Source organism: Cordyceps javanica, chromosome 4, assembly GCF_051103115.1.
Source record: "Cordyceps javanica chromosome 4, complete sequence".
Classification (NCBI taxonomy): Eukaryota; Fungi; Ascomycota; class Sordariomycetes; order Hypocreales; family Cordycipitaceae; genus Cordyceps; species Cordyceps javanica.
Genome location: NC_139298.1, coordinates 3,608,179 through 3,622,382, shown reverse-complemented (window position 1 = coordinate 3,622,382; position 14,204 = coordinate 3,608,179). Strand labels below are relative to the sequence as shown.

At 53.1% G+C, this 14,204-nt stretch overlaps 6 protein-coding genes and 1 non-coding gene across 7 annotated transcripts; 5 read left to right on the top strand and 2 right to left on the bottom strand.

Annotated features, from left to right (window-relative positions):
- Positions 1-386: 386 nt before the first annotated feature.
- Positions 387-952, top strand: V2A60_007001 (signal recognition particle 9 kDa protein-domain-containing protein; the record flags this gene model as incomplete). Its single annotated transcript, XM_083258290.1, has 2 exons — positions 387-458; positions 569-952. The coding sequence occupies 2 exons, from the start codon at positions 387-389 to the stop codon at positions 950-952; spliced, it is 456 nt and encodes a 151-aa protein (XP_083114416.1).
- Positions 953-1,459: 507 nt separating this feature from the next.
- Positions 1,460-3,602, bottom strand: V2A60_007000 (ribonucleotide-diphosphate reductase subunit RNR2; the record flags this gene model as incomplete). Its single annotated transcript, XM_083258289.1, has 3 exons — positions 1,460-2,407; positions 2,479-2,751; positions 3,480-3,602. The coding sequence occupies 3 exons, from the start codon at positions 3,600-3,602 to the stop codon at positions 1,460-1,462; spliced, it is 1,344 nt and encodes a 447-aa protein (XP_083114415.1).
- Positions 3,603-3,866: 264 nt separating this feature from the next.
- On the bottom strand, positions 3,867-4,832 carry V2A60_006999 (DUF4112 domain-containing protein; the record flags this gene model as incomplete). Its single annotated transcript, XM_083258288.1, has 3 exons — positions 3,867-4,431; positions 4,482-4,699; positions 4,758-4,832. 3 exons carry the CDS (start codon positions 4,830-4,832, stop codon positions 3,867-3,869), a joined length of 858 nt encoding a protein of 285 aa, XP_083114414.1.
- A 916-nt stretch (positions 4,833-5,748) lies between these two features.
- V2A60_006998 (chromo domain-containing protein) lies at positions 5,749-6,595 on the top strand (the record flags this gene model as incomplete). Its single annotated transcript, XM_083258287.1, has 2 exons — positions 5,749-5,907; positions 5,954-6,595. 2 exons carry the CDS (start codon positions 5,749-5,751, stop codon positions 6,593-6,595), a joined length of 801 nt encoding a protein of 266 aa, XP_083114413.1.
- Positions 6,596-7,513: 918 nt separating this feature from the next.
- Positions 7,514-7,663, top strand: V2A60_006997. Its single transcript has one exon. It is a non-coding gene; the product is annotated as a tRNA-Ile (tRNA).
- A 1,737-nt stretch (positions 7,664-9,400) lies between these two features.
- V2A60_006996 (succinate--CoA ligase subunit alpha) lies at positions 9,401-12,088 on the top strand (the record flags this gene model as incomplete). Its single annotated transcript, XM_083258286.1, has 5 exons — positions 9,401-10,334; positions 11,089-11,105; positions 11,149-11,265; positions 11,317-11,695; positions 11,754-12,088. 5 exons carry the CDS (start codon positions 9,401-9,403, stop codon positions 12,086-12,088), a joined length of 1,782 nt encoding a protein of 593 aa, XP_083114412.1.
- A 465-nt stretch (positions 12,089-12,553) lies between these two features.
- On the top strand, positions 12,554-14,177 carry V2A60_006995 (MFS transporter; the record flags this gene model as incomplete). The annotated part of the gene is made up of 4 exons (XM_083258285.1): positions 12,554-12,826; positions 12,957-13,358; positions 13,423-13,788; positions 13,836-14,177. 4 exons carry the CDS (start codon positions 12,554-12,556, stop codon positions 14,175-14,177), a joined length of 1,383 nt encoding a protein of 460 aa, XP_083114411.1.
- Positions 14,178-14,204: the final 27 nt, after the last annotated feature.

Sequence of the window (14,204 nt, the reverse complement as noted above, 5' to 3'; positions counted from 1 at the left end):
CAGGAATATTATGAAATTGATCATCTAACACAAATCGCCAGCTACTCAAGCATGTCGTTCAGCGTCATCTGAGGTAGAAAGACCTGACCGATAGTGCCCCACCAGATTCCATTTCCCCACCACCGCCAGCCAAACCTGTGAACCTCGCATACACATCTACCCCAGCTTCGCCACATCTCAAGCTCGAACACAGTACCTTCAGAACACGCGGCCGCTTTATTCAACTCCCTTTGTCAACGGATGCTGAGAAATCACCAGTTTTCGGCAATATTGCGACCAGACACTCGCTTTTACGAGGGCTGCCGCCGTGGCCACGAGACCGCAAAATTGAAACCGCACTCCAGCTCGCCGACCACAAGACCACATCAAAAATAGCACAAACCGCCATGTCATACTTCAAGACCGGCCAGGAGTGGCTGGACCAGTCCTCCCTGCTGATACAGGCCAGCCCTACCACCGTATGTTTTCCCAAACAAAGCCAACCGTGACCGCCTGCCCCGGATTTCCCTTCCGTTCCCCCCCCCACCACCACGCGCAGTTATGGTAGCTGACCATTTCCCGCCCGCAGACCAAAATCACAACGCGATACTCGATAAAGGCTGTGAAGCGGCGCAAGCCCTCGGTCGCCGACGCCGCTGCCCCCGCGGAGAAGCCCCCACGCGCGGAGCTCGTGCTCAAGACGTTTGACCCTGTCAGCGGCGTGACGCTCAAGTACCGCACAACCAAGGCCGCCGAGGTGTCGCGGCTGATGGGCGCGGCCATGGGCCAGCTAGGCCGGAGCATGGCCGCGCTGCCCGACGTGCCGCCCGAGGAGGCTATGCCGGACGCCGGCGACGCGGAGGAGCAGCAGCAGACGCAGACACAGACGCAGACGGCCCTGCAGACACAGAGCGCGCCGGCGCCGGCGGGAGGAGGGGGCGGGGGCAAGAAGAAAAAGAAGGGCAAGAAATAGATGAGGTGCACGCGCGAGGAGCGGGTTGCTACTGGCTAGTGGAGAGTAGCTTGAATATAGAAAAAAATCGAGACGGAATGGCATATGTATAAGATGGGCTGTACATGTGAACAGACTGCTGAATAGATCGAAGGCTGAGACCGACTTGCCCAACGCGGTGGCTGACACAACATTATTCCGCTAGACGTGGGGATCACATCAACTGGATGAACTAGGCAAATGAAGACTTTCACACGAATGTATTATGCGTCAGTAGAAAAGTGAAGGAAATGCTACAATACTCAGAAATCATGAATCCATCCAGCACCCGTGCTGCTCGTAGTTCCCATAACAAATGAAATGCCCCTCATAACGCCATAGTAATCCAACCTCCCAAGCAAAGTCTGTCTCTTCTTTTGAACAGCCGCCGGGTTCGTTTAAACATCCAACCCGTGGACGAACATCTTTACAATATACATGACATAGAAAACAAGGAGGGTATATGATGGTGTAGGTAAGGCGACTCGCTTAGAAGTCGTCGTCAAAGCTGAAGTCACCACCAGCCTTGTTCTCGTCAGAGGCAGCACCATCGTCGGCCTTCTTGCTGGCGCTGGCCATGACACCGGCCTTCTGGTACTCGCCTACACGCTTCTCGAAGAAGTTGGTCTTGCCACCGAGGGAGATGTTCTCCATAAAGTCAAAGGGGTTGGTAGACTTGTATACCTTCTCGTTGCCGAGAGCAACCAGAAGACGGTCAGCAACAAACTCAATGTACTGCTGCATAAGGGTGGCGTTCATGCCCAGCAGGGCGCAGGGAAGAGCCTCTGTAAGGAACTCCTTCTCAATTGTGACAGCATCAGTGATGATGGTGTTGATAACCTCCTTGCTAGCACGGTTGTTGAGGTGGGAGTGCAGCAGGCAGGCAAAGTCGGTATGGAGACCCTCGTCACGGGAGATGAGCTCGTTGGAGAAGGTCAGACCGGGCATCAGACCACGCTTCTTGAGCCAGAAGATGGAGGCAAAGGCACCGGAGAAGAAGATACCCTCAACAGCAGCAAAGGCAACGAGACGCTGGGCAAAGGTAGACTCCTTGTCGGAGATCCAACGGAGGGCCCAATCAGCCTTCTTGCGGATGCAGGGGATAGTGTCAATGGCATTGAACAGGTACGTGCGCTGGGCCTGCTCCTTGATGTAGGTGTCGATGAGCAGAGAGTAAGTTTCAGAGTGAATGTTCTCCATCATGATCTGGAAACCGTAGAAGCAGCGAGCCTCGGGGATCTGGACCTCGCCGCTGAAACGCTCAACCAGGTTCTCATTGACGATGCCATCAGAAGCAGCGAAGAAGGCAAGAATGTGGGAGATGAAGTACTGCTCGTCGGCGTTCAGGCGGTTGTTCCAGTCGTGAAGATCCTTGGAGAGATCGATCTCTTCGGCTGTCCAGAAAGAGGCTTCAGCCTTCTTGTACATTTGCCAGATCTAGAGCGGATTGTTAGCGCCATGTTCGCGTCGGGTGGTCACTTTACGCGTAAAAACGCGTCGAGACATACCTCATGGTACTTGATGGGGAAGAGGACGAAACGCTGAGGGTTCTCCTGGAGAAGAGGCTCGTCGACCTCCTCAGGCTTGATGCCAGGGGCGACCGCAGGCGTGTTATCCTTGGCGTCCTTCTTGGCCGCAATGGCAATGGGTTTTTGCTCGATGATGTCGGTAGAGGTCGTCTCAAGGGATGCATCGGCAGGGAGGTTCTCCTTGTTGGCAGAAGAGAAATCGAGCTTCTTGACGGGGGACTCCATCTTGAACGACTCAATGGCGGAAGCAGCCTGTGTGATGGAGCGTGTTAGTTGCAATGCTCTGTGAAGGATTCACGTAATGGCGAATATTCGTGCAAGTCGCACGACGACGATGAACCTACCTGCTTCGAAGGTGTTGTTTGGGCAGCCATTGCAAATGTGATGTGTGGTATATAGAGTAATTAGAGAAGTATAAGGCAAGCAGAGTCTTGGTGAAGAAAAGCCGGTATGAATTGAGCTGTGCCTGACTTGGATTGAAGACGCGTAGAGAGCAGCTTTTAACTCTAAGTGACTGGTGGCGTCAGAGGTTTTTGTAGAAGCAGTAGTACGCCGTCACGTGCAGCGCGACGCGTCGAAGCGTGTTTTGCGTGGGTCCGTCGTAAGTGGTTTCGAGCTTTTTAGTGGGCCACTTTAGCTGAAAAATGGGTGGCTGCCCTGGTAGTGGAGCGTCTGCAAGGTACCTGCGTGGTACCGGCAACAGCCAACAGCTCCCAACGCCGGCAAAACGCTCCAGCCACCTCCATTGAGTGAACACTGCATGCGCGACGCGTGAAGCCTGGCGAGCGCGTCAAGGTAACTGGGCCGTACCAGGGGGGGCCCCTCGCCCCCTTGGAGGGGGGTTCAAGCTTTGTTTGGGCATGCCAGTTTGTCCTGCCACACGAGGCTTGCAGGGAGCCGCGCCTCCTCCTCGCACATCCTTGGTCAGACTAGTGTCATCAATGCACAGTTATCAATCAGCAAACAATGCCAATTCTCACGCGCTGGTGGTGGGCCGGATCCAGTTGTCCATGGCCTATGAGGCCACAGACCGAGCCAATTTGCGTGAGCTCGGCGAGCACGTCGGAAATGGCCCATGGGTCGGTATGCTGCCACAGATCCATCGTGAATGCGGATGGCGTTGTGGAGGCAGCTGGGCAAGGGCACAGATCGGCCACAGTTGCAGCCAAAGTACGGAGTACACCGTACGAATACTGTGTCTCGTATGGGGAACCCATTTGGCGAAAGGCGCATATTATTCATGTATCAAGCGAAAGCTATGTAATTCGTAATGCTGTGCAATTTCATGACGTCCGATGGGTATCTTTAGCATTTCATACCCCTCCCTTTATATCCTCGATGCAGTCCACAAGGTCAACTCTCACCCTTTATTTTCCTCGTCGACTGGGCTTACTACTCGCAGCGTTGCCCGCTTCGACGTCGTCGGGCCGCTTCTTGCTCCGTCCCAACCAGCCTCTGCTCTCGCGAACACGGGCTTCCTCCGGTGCAGTTACAGGCACAGTATCAGCGCGCGAGGCACTCGTCACACCAGCTTCCTGCGAAGCCGCTGTGCCCTGTGTGCGATATGCGGGAGGCTCGTCGCGATGATCGCGGCGGTCTCGACGATCGTGACGGTCTTGTCTATCATCGATGTGGTTGCGGTCGAACTCTTTGGGATCGCTCGGGTCGACATCAGGTATGGGCAGGTTGCCCTTTTTGAGATTCTTCTGGCCCTGTTCACGGAGGTGCGCCTCGAGCAGCACAGCGTTACGCGTGTTGGCCTTGAACATGGCATCCACCAAGTCACCGACGAACGGTGCCAGGCCAATGGCAAAGTCGAACGCAATGTTCAAGAGCATTTGGAACTTCAAAAAGAACGGCAGACCGCCCTCGATCTGATCGGCTGAGCGCATGACCATGAGCGCCAGTAGACAATCCACAACATCACCGGCACTGATGTCGTTAGTAGGCACTCGATCAATAATGGACCTTCGAAGACTTACACTGGAATCAGGCCGATGGCGCTGCCCCAGCCAAACTTAATGCCCAAAAACGTAAACAGCGCGCAGTCTAGGCGATAGGCGCGACGTTTGACCTTCGTAAGGACCTGGCCATCGTGCTCAGAGAGCCCCGGCGGTAGAGCTTTTCTGACTTTTTTGAACTTTGTTGTGCTCGGCTTTCCGTTGAGTCTCGTCGCGGGGACTTGTTCGAAATAAGGATCCTGTTTCGTTGTCAGTATTTGCGGCGGGGGGGGCTGGCATATGCAGGGAAGTGCATACCTCTTTGCCAAATTTGTTCTGCAGCGTCTCCCCCAAAATCTTCTTTCCCACCATCTTTGCCACGAGGGACGTCATTTTGGCGGAATTTGCGTAGACTGTAGCAGGATTCTGTCTGTGCGAGCGCGAGAGAGCTGTAGCTGGCTGCACGGGCTGGCCGCCTACTTATGGCGGGAATGGGACCTTGGGCGGCCTCGTATGGGTGAGACGATTGGGGGGAGCGGCGAAGGTTTCAGGCGCTTAGAGCCAGGAATGGGACCCCAACACTGCAAAAGCCGATGGTGCAGAAGCAGAGTGGGATTGATGTGACGGGTCGCGGGCGGGATTCACGGCGCTTAATATATTTCCTTTGCGCATTCAAAAAAAAATTGAGGCCTCCATTACCGGTTTCGAGGTTTTGGCTGCAGCTCGATTCCCTGCCGTTGACCCAAGTGATGATGTAATTTGGCGCTCATCCTCCTTGCAGTGGCCACTAGCCACAGCCACGCCACTGCCGCTCCTCAGACTAGACCTATGCCAACTGTCATCTGCTTTTCTTTGGTGGCTAAATTACATTTTGCCTTGCTTTCTTCTTTTTTAGTGGTTTTTTTTTTCTTCGATCTGCGTTACTTTGCTAATTTGTTGAGCAGCTGCGTGGCATGTGGCACAGTCCGCAATGGTCCAGCCGTGGAGACCGTATTGGCTGCCTCTTTACCTCCTTGCCTCCCAATGGCAGCTTCAGATTCTTCGTACATGTGGCGATCACGGTAGAGCGTATTACAACCCGGCCAAAGAATCGCAATAGCGTGCATAGTATGCCAATATTCAAACAGATTTGTATCCCTCTCATTTGGCTGTGAAAGGGTGGCTGCCAAATTCATCATGTGGGGCGGTTGATCTCGCGTCGACAACGTTCCAGTTACGCTCCATCTTCGGAAGCGTAAACACCTTGCGACATGCGCAAAAGTAGGAACTCGACGACAAGACACGCCGACCGGAGCAACACGGCATAATCATGAATGCGCTTCTAGCCACCATCTTTTCGCCTCTCAAGGAGAAGGGCAAGTCGCGCAATACCCAGGCGCTTGACCGTCTCGAGGGTATCACAACACCGACAAGGAAGCGAGGGCCTCCTGGGCGCGCGACGCCCAAATCGGTGTCGTTTGATATGGCTGTGAGCATATATCTCGGACTCAGAATTCCAGTACTGACTAAATCAGCCCAGAGCGCAGGTAAAGCACACGCCGCCTAGGACAGGACACACGCCGGTGGCGCCGGAGCGACGCGAGGTTTCCAGTCCTCGAAAGCGCAAACCCTTGAACCAGGTGCTTGGTGATGGCAATGATGAGGCTGGTCAAAATGAAGGCGACGCTACCGTAGAGATAGCGGAGTCTCCCGTGCCTGTGTCCGAACCATCAGAGCCGACAGCGCCGACGAAAACAGCTACGGCAACCTCAGCCACCGGCACCACCGATACTGCGGACGACGTTTTTACCTTCAAGGCATTCCTTGATCACCGGTGGAAGGACGACTCGATAGAGATCCAAGTCGAGTGGGAGAACGGTCAGCGCACGTGGGAGCCCGAGACCAACTTACACGACGACGCGCCACAAACCCTGCTCGACTACTGGCGGCAGCAGCCCGACGGACGGCCTGACAACCCACGGCAGCCCGGCTTGTACGAGATTCACGCCATTCGCAAGCACAGCCGCGACCGCAGGCGACTCTTTGTCGAATGGGTCGGCTTCAGCCCGACAGAGAATACGTGGGAGCCCCGAGACGTTGTGGCGGACGCAGCGCCCGATATCTTGAGCGATTACTTTGACAGCTTGCCTCGTCCAAAGCGGCGTCGTGTGCGGTAGTCCTGCCCACTAGTCCTGTGCGTTTGTAAATGACTTTTTTCAAGTTCCAGTGATGGTCTTTGTGTGTTGACGACTGTGTTGGTCATGGCATTGGCGGTGTATTACGATTGAGATGATTTACGACGGCGCGGCACTTGTGTGTAGGAACCAGTAAGGGTTGGCGTTGAGCGGCGTTGGTGCTTTGATTGCGCGGCAACTTTTCTCAGCTGCATTCTACGGATAGAATCTGTCGGTTCTATCATATTATGATTGATAATGCATTTATTCTGTTGTCGGAAGTGCAAGAGCGCTTGGTTCTGCATGCTACCTGCGACTATGACCAGGCTTACTTGTATCGATCGTGTGCACATTTTCTCAGCACAATCCTGTTTCTGTATTAAATCAGTTCTCGTGAGTGAAGCACTTTTTGCCTTCGACTAACAAACAGCGCTCAGTAGCCTGGCGTCAACCAACGTCTACCGATGCCTACTATGCCCACGGGAGCCAAGATATACGACTACCCTGCCATCTACGACCACAACGCACACGTCGTTATAGACATACCAACTGGACAGGCCACCACCATAACCAGTATCACTAGAAGAAAAGCACAATACCAGGCATAGTATAGCCTTCTGTAAGAATGCAAAGTGAGCCAGTATGTCACCTACATACACTAAAAACAAGCATCTCACAGCCAAATCAAACCTCCAGGGTATGTGCTGGTAGCTCACTGTGACACCCTCCACTGTCAATGGACCCAAGCCCGCACAAGGGGCTGGCTCGGGGTACAGCCTGACCAATCAAAAGCCACTGGCTCTGGTTCTATCCAATCATGGCTCATGAAATTTGCATGTCTGCCCCGATATCCCACAGACTGTATTTTAATGATGCTATATGTAATAAAATAGTTGGCCGTTTGTCAACAATAACACACCTGGTCTGGTGGTCTAGTGGGTAAGTTCATTACATCATCCGCCTGATGAATCATCTTCTAACATTAAATCAGTATGATTCTCGCTTAGGGCTCACCCTGAGTTTGTTCAAACAGCTTGCGAGAGGTCCCGGGTTCAATCCCCGGCCAGACCCTATCTTTTTTCTTTTTCTTCTACTTCTGCAATTTTTTTTATCATCTCTTTCTTTACTCATGTGAAAGACGAGTACGTCTCTATTTCGCCCCCCCTCCTTCTTCCGCCTAGGAACTGCAGTGATCCTTGACCTGAGTTCAACGAGATGAATGATGTGGTAGGGCGAAAGACACCTCATTTTTCGCAGGGGATGATGGCATCGCCTATTACTCCCTGTGAATTGATATGTAAAATTTGTGCAAGGCAGCATTGCCCATGCATGTCAAGGTCTATGCAATTCGACCCGGAGAGGTTTGAGCAATACTTTTTCTCTTGTCATTTGTCTTCTAGTGTATGTGAATTGTGTGCATTGAGTTTCTGTGCTTGATAACGTAAATGTAGAATGACCAGGTGTTCGCGCGCACGGCGCTTACTTTTTGATTGGGCGCATCAAACGCGAGCGTTGATGCTTGACACAATCGAGAGTTCTATCCAGTTTCGTTCGCTGATTATCCAGATATGCACCCTTTTCCTTATCCAATGGCAGTACATGTGTCATCATAAAGGAGGCAAAAGTTGAATGTGCGGCGCACCCTCAAAGGCCATGCAATACGTCTACACGTACTACCGCCACTCTTTTCACTACCAACATAGTATGACAGGACAAGATCAGACGAACTCACCACCGGGGTTCAAAGGACTGACGCGCAGGTATTACTGCAAGTCTCGCCTAGTCAGCCGGCAAATCTTGGCCCTTGTGCCGAGTACGTACCTGCCTTGTCATTGCAAGTGCCACTGCCGAGTCAGTTACATGGGCAATCTCTGGCTCCAAACATATATGTTTGTCGAAAAATTTCGAAGCCGTTGGTAGGCTTCGCTACCACCTGACAGCCTCGCTCTGATGATGTGCCCCGAGCAATTTCGTTCCGCTTGGGCCTGCTGTACTGGTGGTGTGGTGGCCTGCCTTGTACTTATCTGTTAATCTACATAACCACAGCAAGTACTTGACCTGCAGCAAGCTCTCACCATTGCATAGTGCCGCATACTTAATAGATATACACTTTCCATCCCTCGGTGCATACATTACGCACGCTGCCTTATCGGCCACACATTATTGAGCACTAGTTGACCTCAGCTGAGCCTGATTGCAACTTTGATAACTGTCGCGGAGTTTGTCATTTTCGAGCATTTCGATGCTCACGCCGCCAGTATAAATGCAAGTACAGAGTACAGAACTCTGATATAATCACTCCAAGCCTTCATTTCCCCCCCAACATCGTCAACATGGCCATTCTCCAGGCCGCGCATGCCAGAAAATGCAGACGCGGCCAGCAGCGGCTCTGAATTGGAAGAGGCAAGACTTACTTCCTTTTGAGGAGAGCGGACTTCGAGTTCTGCCCCCATCAACGTTTTTGTCACTCTACTTGAGATCGACCACTTAGCTTGGAGGTTATTGACCACGTTAACGTGAAACCCATAGTCCAGGTGTAGCTCGCTCTGTCGTCTATTCCGCGCCAAATTGGTTACTACTGCCTATTAAAACGTTTAGCTTGTGACGGGCTGGAGAAAACTTCACACCGAGCAAAAACTCGAGTGCCTTAAAAGTTACTTCTCAACACTCAATCTTGGCAGGTGCTGCTTTCATCAACAAGCCCTTCCTTCATTGTCGCCCGCTGTGACGTTTATCTTCTCTGGATCGCTATTCCTACAATCGTACCCATTAGCTGGCTTTCGTGGCTTGCTGAAGCTCATATTCGAGATGCCATTTGAAGGCTTGTTTCGCACGCGTCACTGGGCTAACTTATGGCGCAACAGACTTCCCGATCTCCAATCTACCAAGAATCTCGCCTCCAACACGATCTTTGTTGCTATCGACACTGAGCCCTGGGTGGATGGCAATGGCGTAAAGCGAGATGACAAAGAAGCCTGCGAAATTGGCCTGGCCTTTCTCTTTCCCGTTACGGATGCCCGACAGAGCCCCAAGCCGCCTCGGACCTTCGAACAGACTTGCAACAATTTCTCCGTATCTTCTCATTGTATTCGCATCGGTGACCGAAAACAGTTCCTGGGAGAGCGTTTCTGGAAGGGAGGTGAAGAAATCATCCCATCTTTGCACCCCAACGACGTCGAAGAAGCCCTTGTCAACCTTGTTCAAACTACCCAGCAGCAACTTCGTTCCGATGGCGACCCTGCAACACTTACATTGGTAGGCTTTGATCTCCACGCGGAATTTCTCATTCTATCTCACAACTATTCGCGCTTCCTCCGCTGCTTCACCTCGTGGGTAGATGTCCAGGACCTGGCCAAAGAACTCACAACAGTGACCCAAGCACCGAGTCTACAAAATACCCTGATCGCTTTTGGTTTCGAATGCGTCTGTCCGACTATTGCCAAAAATAGCAAGAGACACAACGCGGGGAATGATGCCATGCGCACTATTTGTGCTCTCGTCATACTTCTATTTTATCAGCCTCGCGGCGAGGATCTCTATCAGACGTGCAGTCAATACCATTCTAGAGGTGCTAAGCAAAGACGGGCTGAATCACGACAAAGACTGAACTTGAAGAGAAATGACATATTTCGCAAGCGATATCCTTCACCCCGAGAGAAATATCCTTTTCAGGCCAAGGTCGATCTACCAGAGGCCACTCTACTAGAACCTCCGGACGCAGAGGCGTTGTGTGAGTACTTTCGTAGGTTTGAACCCGTGGCGGTAGGAAGTAACCACAGGAAGATATTTGGAGGTTGGATTTGCTTGGCCAGCCTGGAGAAACTCCACGCATTCCTAGAGGAAGTGGATGGACTCGAAGATTTAGAGGGACGGGGCAAATGGATTGTAAGCTCAAACTATGATCCCAGCGTGGTATCTGCGACTACAGAAGCCGAGTTGGACGAACATCTAAGGCAAAAAGCGCTGGCTGAAATGGCTGAGAAGAAAAGGATCCGACAGGAGAGAAAGCAATTGGACGTGGGAATTGAAGGATTTGCAAGATACCCTTACGATGATGTGGCTGGGCACGCCGAATACACGATGTAATTTTACCAATCTGCATTATTACCGAGCTTGAATATCACCGCCTGCCTCTATGAACCAACTCGGTGAAGCTACGCGCTAGTGACATCATGAGAAGTAGCCGAATCAATGTAGTAACCGAGCTTCAACCTTCGCCCCGGCACGAAACACCAATTGACCCCAAGAATCCAAGGCGCACTCGAAACGTTCAATCTCGAATCATCTTTCTTTGTATATCGATTCGACATGCTTGGCGTCGCGGCGAGACACGCCCGAGCAAGGGGAGCTCTGCGACACCTACCGAGCTCTCGACGGCATTCGAGCCAGTACGCAAAGACGGTCGGAAATCTCCGCATCAACCAAGAAAGCAGAGTGATTTTTCAGGGTACACTTACCATGGAATAGACATAGATCTTTTAGCTAACATGCAGCAGGATTCACAGGGCGAGCGGTAAGTCAATCGCATGCACCAATAGCATGAGCTGATGGCGTAGGCGACGGCAAATGCGAAGGACACGATAGCATACGGGACGCGGATCGTCGGTGGTGTATCTCCCGGCAAAGGCGGGCAAACACATCTTGACCTACCTGTATTCAACACAGTCCGCGAGGTAGGCAACCCGGGCACGCCTTTCCGCACGGCCTGTGCTAACCGAAAGCAGGCGGTCCAGGAAGTGAAGCCTCAGGTCAGCGCCGTCTTCGTGCCCGCGCAGGGCGCCGCGGCCGCCATCATCGAGTCGATTGAGGCCGAGGTGCCGCTAGTCGTCAGCGTCGCCGAGCACATCCCCGTGCACGACATGCTGCGCGTGCACGAGGTGCTGCAGACGCAGAGCCGCACGCGGCTGGTCGGGCCCAACTGCCCCGGCATCATCGCGCCCGAACAGTGCCGCGTGGGCATCATGCCGTACAAGCAGTATCGCAAGGGCTGCGTGGGCATCGTCTCCAAATCGGGCACGCTGAGTTACGAAGCGGTCGGCGCTACGAGCAAGGCGGGCCTCGGACAGAGTGTCGTCATGGGCATGGGCGGTGATTTACTACCAGGTACGCTCTCCGATGATCGTACGATGACTTATCCAGCATGAGTTGATGACGACCAAAGGTACCACGCTTGTCGACGGACTCGAATTGTTTTTTGAGGACGACGAGACCAAAGGCATCATTGTCATTGGAGAGATTGGTGGAGAGGCGGAGCTGCGCGCCGCAGAAGTCATCCAAGAATACCGCACGCGCACGGCGAACCCTAAGCCCATCATTGCCATGGTAGCAGGACGCACAGCGCCGGAGGGCAGAGTCATGGGCCACGCTGGCGCCGTGCTGATGCCACGCGACGTCTCGGCAGCCGAAAAGGCCGATGCCCTGAGCAAAGCGGGCGCCATTGTGGTGCCGCATCCCGGCGTCATGGGCGAGACGATGAAGGAGCTTTTGGGCATGTAGACAAGCGTACTATTAGAAACAGTAACGGGGTATCCAGCGTCATTCTAGAATTAGATTATCAATCTGCTGGACAATTTCCTCCGTGAACAGCCCAACGTGCCCAGGCGGACTAGCTCAAAGGAGAAGCTCCGGCCTCGATGCCGATCGTTTAGAAACCGACGGAGCTTATTTTCTGGGCCGTGTCGCTTATTAACCTACAAATCGCACCACGCTGTCACTTCTTTCAGTAGTGGAAAGACGGGCCATGTTTCCGATAGCCCTGGTAGCACTGAGGAAATGTGGACGCTGATCAGTTTGACTCATGCCGAGCAATGCTAATTGGTAAACGTTTCGGGGATATACTGGTAGTGTCAATGCGACAGCTCGGATGCCAAGTTTAAATACAACCGGGCTATCCATCTGATCTCGGTCAACACCGTAAAATACTCAAAACAAAAAAAGTCTGATCAACAGCATCTCTCTACCATGGCCGCTTCCGCATGTACGGTTGAGCTGCAGCCACTGCAAGTCCCCGCGCCTACGAAGCAGGCGGACTCTGTGCATAGCAACGTAGAGCGTCCAGAGGTCTTCACCGGCGACGGTCAGAGGCTTGTCGACGAGTGCGCCGCGCCAGACGATGCTCCGCCGGGAGCGGTCTCGGCGCTGCAGCAATGGAACAACCCCCGCGGCAACGTGTTCAAGCTTGCTGCCTGTTTCTGGTGCTTCCTAGTCATGGGCGCCAATGATGCTGCCTATGGGGTGAGTTGTGCTTGCAAGAGATCGAGAAATGAAAAAAAAAAGTTTGCTGACATGTGTACGAATTAGCCACTTTTACAATCTGTATGACCTTGCAAATCCTTGTCCGAAGGTATACTGACAGCCCCTTTAGCTCATCAGCTACTATGACCTGACTTATACCGTCGTCTCGCTCGTCTTCCTATCCCCATTCGTCGGCTACGTCGGCTCCGCGCTGCTCAACAACTACCTGCATCTCAAGTATGGCCAGCGCGGTGTCGCCATCTTGGGTGGCGTGAGCCACGTCCTCGCGTACATCATCATCGCGACGCACCCGCCCTTTATCGGCCTCGTGTTTGCTTTCATTCTGGCGGGGTTCGGCAACGGCATCAACGATGCGGCGTGGAACGCGTGGCTGGGCAATCTCGACAAGTCCAGCGAGCTCCTCGGCTTCCTGCACGCCTTTTACGGAGTCGGCGGCGTCATCAGCCCATTTATCTCGACTGCCATGATAACCAAGGGCAACCTCCCTTGGTATACATTTTACTACCTCATGGTATGACTTGAGCCCTCGATAGAGCTCCCGGAAATGCTAGCCCAGAACTAAGCTGACTGTTCAGATTGGCATTGCTGGAGTTGAGTTGATCTCTCTTACGGCCGCATTTTGGAAATCTACCAGTGCCGCCTACCGGGCTGCCTATAGAGAATCCCAGCAGTCGCAGACTAGGAAAGAGACTGGCCTTGCCGAAGCCCTGTTTGAGAAGCCAGCGGCGCGAGTCTCGTGGGTCTGCGCCCTCTTCCTGCTCTGCTATGTCGGTGTAGAGGTCGCGCTCGGAGGTTGGATCGTTACTTTTATGAGCAAAGTCCGTAAGCAAGACGACTTTTCCAGTGGTATGTCGGCAGCTGGTTTTTGGCTCGGCATCACGTTTGGCCGTGCCATTCTCGGTTTTGTGAGCCCCAAGATTGGTGCCAAGCTAGCCATGTCGGTATGTACGTCTTGTCCGGCAACTTCATCACATGCTGACACCTGCAGATATACATTGGCTGCGCCGCAGCACTGGAGCTCGTATTCTGGCTCGTGCCGCAGTTTATTGTCTCCGCTGTCGCGGTGTCACTGCAGGGATTCTTCCTTGGCCCCATGTTTCCTGGCACCGTTCTGGTCGCCAGCAAACTGCTCCCTAAGCATCAGCATGTGGTGGTGATTGGCTTCGCGGCTGCTTTCGGCGGATGTGGTGCAGCTATTCTCCCCTTTGTGACAGGTTTGCTCGTGCAGGGCTCAGGTCCGACCGTGCTGCAACCAATTATTCTTGCACTGTTGGTGGTGATGCTAGTTGTTTGGCTGCTTTTACCACGAATCGATAAAAAGCGTGACTAGGACCTAAATCGCGGTCACGCAGCAGAG